The sequence below is a fragment of the Herpailurus yagouaroundi genome, unplaced genomic scaffold (genome assembly GCF_014898765.1).
Source record: "Herpailurus yagouaroundi ecotype Mexico unplaced genomic scaffold, PumYag 139, whole genome shotgun sequence".
NCBI lineage: Eukaryota > Metazoa > Chordata > Mammalia > Carnivora > Felidae > Herpailurus > Herpailurus yagouaroundi.
In genome coordinates, this window is record NW_024412394.1 from 43,054,993 (window position 1) to 43,064,174 (window position 9,182).

At 37.9% G+C, this 9,182-nt stretch overlaps 1 protein-coding gene across 2 annotated transcripts in view; it reads right to left on the reverse strand.

Annotated features, from left to right (window-relative positions):
* Window positions 1-5,357: 5,357 nt before the first annotated feature.
* UBE3D (ubiquitin protein ligase E3D) overlaps window positions 5,358-9,182 on the reverse strand; it is a 244,646-nt gene continuing 240,821 nt past the window's right edge. For both annotated transcript variants that reach the window (XM_040474046.1, XM_040474045.1), the window contains exon 10: window positions 5,358-5,534. In XM_040474046.1, coding sequence (XP_040329980.1) covers window positions 5,373-5,534 — 162 coding nt within the window. In that variant the 3' untranslated portion in view covers window positions 5,358-5,372. The remainder of the gene's footprint in view (window positions 5,535-9,182) is intronic.

Genomic DNA, 9,182 nt, shown 5'->3' on the forward strand with positions numbered 1-9,182 from the left:
ACAGACTTCCCATGTTTCAAGTCTCACCCTCTCAAGTGGGGAGTGGAGGAGTTCACATCAATTACCTTTAAAAAAAAAAAAAAAGAGTGCTCAGTTTGGGAGCACTGACCAATTTCTGGACACCTGAGTCATTCTGAATGGAGACACTAAACAACGCTGTGGGAATCTGCAACCCCGGTGATTTTGGCAAGGCTGGACATTGCAAACTGTTTTCTTTTGGAGAAACATATTTGTCTTTCTCGGTAATTGTTACTGAGGACCTGCAGCTGAGACCTGGCCGTGGTTGCAGGAGCCAGAGCAGGACAAGGCTCAGCAGGTTATAGAAATAAGGGCTCCAGCTGAAGCTGAGAAAGCAGATAAAGAGAAAACTGCACTAGGTAAAGCTCATCCTTAACCTGTGGCTGAGAAGTAAATTGCCAGCAGACAGTACGGTCAAGTAAAAATGGAATGACACTGTCATTGCTTTTTGGAACAGAAGGAAAGGAGCTCCTCGGGGTTATCAGTATAACCAGTAAGAACTAGAATTATTTAAGATCTATTTCACAGGGACTGCCGTTAGGCCATCCATGGAGAGGTGGATCGCATTTGAAAAGAACCTAGAAGACTGTATTTATCAGGATCAAGGCCTATCACCTCTGTTTCACAAATTATCAAACTAGAGCCATCACTCAGACCAGAAGTAGGAAAGTATGAGGAAGCTCCTAGAAAGCACAGACTTTGTGCAACAGGCAAGTGCGATGGACTTGTTCTCACAACTGGTGCTCACTGTCCCACTCCACCTCATGCTAGTGAGATGTAGGCTGTCCTTGTCAGAATATTCTCCATACAGGAGGTCAACACAAGCCGACTGGGTCCAGGAGAGGAATCCACTGGCCAGAGCTAAAGTGTAGCCCGGCTCTGGATCTAAGGAGATGTTGACCCTAGGACTATGACCAGGGAGAAAAAATAAAAGCAAGTTCTGAGAGGGATAGAGAATTCTACCAGCCTAGAGTCTATGCCAATTTCAGAACTGAAGTGAAAAAAAAAAAAAAAAAAGAAATTCAACGCTCAGATCGTGCAAAGTGTATCAATAGATTACATAATGATTTTCCTAAAATTAAAAAAAAATTGTTTACATATATATTTGTTTTTTTTTCTCTTTTAGAGTTGGGTACTCATCTCCTTTGAAAGTACTAACTTGTCTTCAATAAATTGGAACTAAATGATTTTTGTCATTACTTGAAAATAAAGACAAGGCCAAGAAGATCTTTGTATTATAGAGCAGAGTTTTTGAAGCTTCTTGAGTTACCTGGTGACGTGATGAAATCAGTCTTCAAGGAGAAAGATCTGAGCAACAGTGTATGGGATGAATTAGAAGAGAAGATTGAAGACAGAAAGCCTAGTATTTTATGCTGTTGAAATGATTTAAAACCTAAAATAACAATTGCTAGGACTTGAGGGTAATAGTAGAAAGGGATCAATCTAAGAAAGAATTGTTCAGAGTTGCGTGGTGGGAGAAAAATGAAGGAGATCTGGCTCCATGTCTTTTGAAGGGTGGGCACTAGAAGAATGTGGGAGCTCTTGATGGCAATGAGAAAAGTAAGCTGAGGTGACTGAGGGGGGCAGATAATCTCATGTCAATGTGAGATTTTAGGATAAGTAGAACATCCATGTTTTGTGGGCAACTAGACATATGGTAATGGAGAGAGAGTAAGAGGTCAAATAAAATTTAGGAAAGAAAACACCCAGGTTGAAACTCTGCACAATAGTAGAGAAAAGAACCAAAGTTACAATAAGAACAATAACAACAACAGTAATCACAACTGCTACTTCTTGAATGGCTACTGTGTTCTAGCCATTGGACCAGCAGCATCACCTGTCTCAGCCCTAGACACCATGAGATAGATTTGATTGTTCCCATTACAGAGAGGAAATTGATTCTTCTCAAGGTTAAGGGACTTGCCTCAGTCCAACTAGTGAAGGACCAGGACACTAGATTTCTAGTCTGTTAACTCCCAATTCAGTCTCTTTCTATAGGCAATTCCTTTCATGTATGTAACTGGCCAGTCTCCTATCACATAACACTGGAGGTGGAATTATGAAAATATGGCTATCATGGAGATGCCATTGGAGTAACTTTAAATGAAAGAGAGTAAGAGAAATCAGGGTATAAACACTGGTTGGACCCAAGAGAGGCACGGGTCTGGCATAGAAAGAAGCCAAGAAGTTTGTAATGTCCTCCTACAAATCAGTAAAGAAAGCATTTCCCCCCTTATCCTAAACCTGGCACAACACAAAGATAGAACTTCAAAACTTAATTTGATTTTATAACACTTAATCACCTCCCCCCAACACGATACAGAGGGAAAGACAAGATCCAGACAACAGCTTTCAAAAGAAGCAGAAGTTTCAGTAGGGAGCTGAGCAGAGAGAACTGAGATGCTTTATAGCTTCATTAAATTCCCAGAACACTATACATATCCACATTCAGCTGTAAGTTCCCCACGTCCTTCTCTCCTCCCTCTGGCTCCCTACATTCCAAAAGTGAATGTAAACAACTTATATTCTATTTTCCTAGGATTGACCAAAATAATTATATATATGTAACTTTTGAGGTCAAATCATAAGATCCTAAAAATCAGTGCCATTTAACAAGCATTTACTAATGAGTGAATGTGTTCTAATCTTGGTAGATGCCAGAATATGTTAGACATTTCTTGCCTTCCAGAAACTCACCATCTTTACATAGGCAACCATAAATCATAGTATATAATGAAGTCTATAAGTATGAAATGATGATTCTGGGCATTAAAAAAAAAAAAGTGAAAATGCTGGCCTAGAATGTCCAGAGAGAATCTCATCAGGAGATAATATTTGTTCTGGGCCTTAAAAGGTGAGTAAAATTTTTCCAAGGGGCTTAAAGACAAGAAAGATAGAGTATTTTAATTGGGACAGAAATGGAGGCTGGAGTAATTGACCAGACTACAAATGGCCCCAGGGAAATAGCCCACAACCTAATGGACAATGTGTTAAGGAGCCTAAAGGATGTGTACCCTCTTCCAGTCCTGACATTGACCAAAATCCTATCAATTTGGGGATCAGCAACAGGAGCCCAGGCAGCAGGCAGTATCTGATGTCTGCGGGTCAGCAGAACCATGGTTCCAGGTCTCTCTGGCTCTGAGAACCAGAGCCTGGGAGAGACTTTGGCAAAGGATCAGCCATGGGCTCAAGACAGAGTACAATCCCTCTTAGTGTTTGAGTACTTAAAGAAATTGAGGTCCATAAAGAATGGTCCTGGCCATTCCCCTGATGAGCAGACTGTCAATGCCTAGACTTCAATCTAGAAACATCACACACCAGGTCTGGGATAATAAGATTAATCTGAGACCCCACCCAGCCAGCATGAGCTAGTTTCAAATATTTTTAATACTTCCCCAAATTACTACTGTGATTTACAGCAGAGAAGTATTCAATATATTTTTTCTGAACAACTACCTGAATATGTTTTTATGCTACATTAAACTTGTTTTGCTTCCATTTCCTGCAGGACTACAATCTACATTATCATTGTCATCAATCATCATTACAATCATCTTACTAGCTTCCAATTATGGTGGGTTTACATGTGCCAGATGCAATGCTGGGTGCTGAGGATCACTAATCCTCATGACACTTCTACAAGGCAGATACTATTAGCCACACTTTACAGATAGAGAAAATCAACTTCAGAGAAATTGCAGGTCTTGCCCAAACTCACATGTAGCTAACAAGTGGCAAAAAAGTGGGACATCCACAGCATATTCTATCCAGTATGAAAACAACTCACCTCAATTGTAAATAGACTTTTTTTTAATTTGGTCAATTAAAATGGAGCAAAAGTTACTCTGTTCAGTTGGTTTTGTGAGAATGTAACAGTTAAGTGATTTTTTTCAAAGGTTTTATTAACCTTATACATACAGAAAAGTATATAATTTGATGAATTTTCACCAGCGACAAAACTGATTTTTCACATTTTGGTCAGGTCTATTACAGTTCCATGCATATAGCACAAAAATTACATTGTCTTCATCCATTATAGCCATCTTACAAATAAGAGGGGAGATACCAATTTCCAATTTACAGACATGTACGGCTATTCTAAAATTTACAAACAGCATTCTGGCACCATATCTCAAACATCGTGTCTACCAGTCTACTCTTCACCTGTTAACAATTCTAATTAGTCAATGTATGCAATCAACTCTGGCACCAAGAATTTCTAGACTGACTTGAAGATATTTTTACTGTAGTATTTTTACTGCAGGTTATCCTTCCCAAAGAAATATCTCAATTCTCCCCACTATCTCCTAAAGAAACTCAACTCCTCTGAACTCAGTTCTGAGTGCTTCAGAAGTTAGAGATCTGGCGGGACCTGAGTAGCCCCATTTATGCTCATCACACAAGCCTGCAAAACATAGCAAGGAAATTACATCAGACTAGCAAAGAACCTTGCAACATTCCTTTTCAAAAGTGTTCCTGTCTGTCAGGGCATATGAATTATTATGCTACACCCCCGATTGCTAAATCTGCCCCCTCTCCTGGAGGTGCCAGCTGCTGCCTGTTCACCAGCAACAATTCTGTCACTTTTACTTTGCGTCCTAATTAAGAAGACACCAAGAGACACGTGGAAGTACAAGAACCAGAAGGATTGTGCTATCTGTCATACTGTCCTCCAGATGTTCTAATGATGCCTTTGAATTTGGATGGAGGAGACACACAGAAAGAACTCTGGTGCCATGAAACCTTCCCGTGACTACTTGTTGAAGAAAGACAATTAACGACCCAACAGCTGCTAATGGGAACCTTTAGCTAGAAAATTTGTTAGGAAGAGCATTTACCAGCTCTCTGAGGAATTCATACTGATAAACACCTTAGTTATGCTCATATTTTTGTTCTAAAATGCACAATTCATCCTTTCTAAATCAGTTTCCTTAAATTACTAAGAGAGCTCATTAAGATAAGAAAGATTTATCACCAGTTTAAAAAAAAAAAAACATTTTGTGAGCTCATGAAAGCCTATAACAGGAATCACTTTCCTGAAATGTTTTTAAAATGTCCCAAGTATTTGGCTGGTAGCTTCTGATATTGTACTACAGGGGAATGGCAAAGATACAGTTTTGAATATTGAAGCCAGATATTAGGTACTTCTCTGTTAGACATATCACTAAATTACTTTTTAAAAGATACTGTGCTTAGAATACTGTGACATGCCTCCACACCACTATCCAGAGGCAATAAATACAAGTTCTTGCTTTGGATACATGTGACTTGTGGGGGTGGCGGGGAGGGGGGGGAGGGGGGGGAGACAGAGGAGGGATAGAGAGAGAAAGAGAGGAAGAGAAATTCTTAAATTATCATTTTGGCAGTGGGCCTTGACTTTGAGGTGACCAGACTTTATTATAACTATAGTGCATAATTGTTCTTGGTTGCTCCAAAGTGTGGGGTGAAATCGACAGGTAAGCTTCTCTGAAGGAAAGTGATCTTGAGCAAATTTCAGTCAGTGTTGATCTCATTCCCTGCAAGGAGAGAAAGACTAATTAATAACATGGTCTTTTAAATAGAAACTCTGACAACTGTCCAATTTCATTATTCTAACAACCTCTTTCTCCACCTCCAAAGAACAATGAACAACTCTTATTAATTTTCATAAATACTGTACTATGCAATCAGGAAATAATTAATTTGGAGCTCTTCATCAGTAATGGGGATAAAGTTCCTTAATGAACAGCCTCCCTTGAACTCAATGATGAGACCACTATTCCTGAAATATTTATTGGTATAAAACTACATCAGGGACAGAAAAAAGAAGCAATTTTTTAAAAACCAGGTCAAATCTTGAATAAGGTACGCCTGGTTGCTTGTCCTTTTTGGCACTGAAGGAATAAAATTCTAAAGAGTACTAGAACTTTAAAAAATACACCTAAATATTATTTTTGTTAAAAATCGTAGTTGCATTTTTATGCATCTTCTCTGTTATAGCATATTAAATTACACAAAGTTATACACGTATAAAAAAAGACTTCCCTCAAGAAAACCAGCATCTAAGTCCTATTTTCTCAACAGCAGCTCTATCAACATTTTGGGCTGTATAATTTTTGTTGTGAAGGCTGTCCTATGCTTTGTGGAATGTTTAATGGCATCCCTGGCTCTCTACTCAACCTAAAAGCACCATCTCTTGCCCCAGTTATAACAGCCAAAAAAGTTTCAGACATTCAGGACGTACAGACAAATGTCTCCTGGAAATAAAATCACCTCTCGTTGAGAACTAATTGGATCTAAAACTCAAAAACCTTTAAGTACATAGTTTTCATAAGTATACAATGATAGATTGAATAATAGCTAAGCATCAAGAGAGGTATCTAAATAGCTAGACAACTGGATGATCTAGTGGTTATGAGTCAGTTGGTTTAGGTTTATATCCTGGCTCTACCTTTTACTAACATGGGCAAGCTACCTGTCTCTTCTAAGTCTCAGTCTCTCCTCTACAAAATAGGGATAATAATAGAATTTACACATAGGGTTGTCTTGAAGATTGGACAAAATAAAGCACAGAAAGATCTGGAATGATGTGGATCAACTACCATTACCACAGGTGGCCTTCAAACTTTTGTTGGATAGACTAGACCTATAAACATGTACCTACCATTCATATAGATAGACATTAACAAGTGCAAAATTTTTAACGTTTTATTATTGAGAGACAGAGAGAGACAGAGCATGATCATGGGAGGGGCAGAGAGAGGGGGAGACACAGAATCTGAAGCAGTCTCCAGGCCCTGAGCTGCCAGCACAGAGCCCAACGCAGGGTTTAACTCACAAACCTCGAGATCATGACCTGAGCCAAAGTCAGATGTCCAACCTACTGAGCTAGCCAGGTGCCCCAATTTGACTGAGTATTTTAGTGCTAATGGAAATGTAGGCTTTGATTATGCACTGGTAGAATGCTGTTTACATTTTAAATAATATGTTTTATAACAAATACAACATGCTTAATCTCATGAATTTTTCCTTTAGAGGAAAAGGACATACACTGACCCAGGAACAATTCATCCAGAATGATCAAAATGGAGACATATCCTAGAAAAGTCATTGAATTTCCAAAATAAGTACAAAATTTTGGAAACAGACAGGCAAAAATATCAAGCAATAGATATGACGGGAGAAAAAAAATAAGACTGATCTAGATTTATCCATAGAATCCAATGCCAAAACACAGCAAATCAATACCTATAACATTACCAAGAAAGAATTGTGAGCTGTGGAATTTATATGCAGTCAATCCATCTTTCATATTCTATAAAAGCATCAGTCAGACCACTTAAAATATGTAAAAATTCAGGTAATATTGCCATGATTCTTCCTTAAGAAAACCATTAGATGACAAGTTTCATCCAACCAAAATACAGCTTGGGAAAGTAAGCAAGAGAATGATGATGAACAATTAATATATTTCATTATAAATCAAAGAAAGAATATTTTAACATGATACAACTATTTAAAATTGTGACAGGATTGTGAAAACAGGCGGTAAGTTTTTTGATGGCCTCATCTTTAATACCTGGAAATCAAAGGATCTCAAAGGTAACAGAGTCAAATAATACAAACTTAAACATACTTAGCTACTCAAAGGGAGACACTAAAAAAGCTAGCAGTATTGATTGAAATAAGCTAATAAAGTAAAAGAAGAGAAGGGGAAGGAAGAGGGAACACACAAATTTCAGTATTGTATATAGTAGGAAACTAAAGTACAGTCTAAAAACATGGAGGAACTAAAGACACTATATAAAACTATAATTAAAAGGTAACTAGAACAAATATGCAAACTTCTTAATATCAAAAAAAAAAAAACTACACAGAGGCAAATTGAATGAAAACAGGCTACAAAGTAAAAGTCTCTTCAAAGTAGAAAAGATAGCATGAACTAAATTGACAGAACCCAGACCAAATATACAGGTCATATCGATAAAACTAAATGGCCTGCACTAATTGATGAAAGACAAAACCTGAGTCACAAATCAAAACCCAATTCTATATAGATGAAAACTTAAAGTGATTCAGAAAGTAAAAACAAAGAGATAGCATTAAAAAATTTTTTTCATGTTTTTATTTCATTTTTGAGAGAGAAAGAAACAGAGCATGAGCAGGGGAGGGACAGAGAGAGAGGGAGACACAGAATCCAAAGCAGGCTCCAGGCTCTAAGCTGTCAGCACAGAGCCTGACGTGGGGCTTGAACTCACATATGGATATCATGACCTGAGCCAAAGTGGGATGCTTAACCGACTGAGCCACGCAGGCGCCCCAAGATAGACAGCATTTAACAAGCAAAAGCAAATAAAAAGAGAGCAGGGCTTAGAATTTTAACTGTCAGAATGGAATCCAGAGCAAAAAGCATTAAACAAGACAAATAAATCTACTTGTAATGACACTATGTAAAATCTACAATGGAAATACAACTGCTACAAATATTTCTGCACCAAATAACAGCAGCATCAGAAATAGAGAAGAAATTATAGGAGATTCAAAGAAAAATACCAAGAAACACATTAGTAGTGAGAGATTTGAAGTCCTCTCTTTTTGTTGACAAGTTGTGTAGAGGAAAAATAAGTAGAGTTATAGAAGAATAAAATAAAGATTAACAACAGAGATCTAACTGATAAATATAAAGTTCTGCACCCTGGAAAACTGACACTATATCTTCATTTTACATAAACATAAACATTCACAAAAATTTAACAACATATTAGACCCCAAAGATAACATTGCAAGTTGGGAAATGTAGAAATCACAATTCCATCTAGAAATAGTAAAACTCTCCCTTAAACCATTCTTGAGTAAAATAGTAACTAAAGGGGATCCTGGGTGGCTCAGTCAGTTGATTATCCAGCTCTTGATTTTGACTCAGGTCATGATCCCAGGGCCGTGGGATCAAGCCCCACATCGGGCTCTGTGTGGAGACTGCTTAAGATTCTCTCTCTCCCCCTCTGCCTCCCTCCTGTCCGTGCTCTCTCTCTCTCTCTTAAAAAAAAAAAAAGAAAGAAAGAAAAAGTAACTAAAAAGCGCAATTACAAATTTCTGGAAAACAATGTTTTAGGATGCTGCAACGTATCAGAATGAGCGGTGCTGAGAGAAAAACTGATAGCCTTAAATGCCTATTTGAATAATAA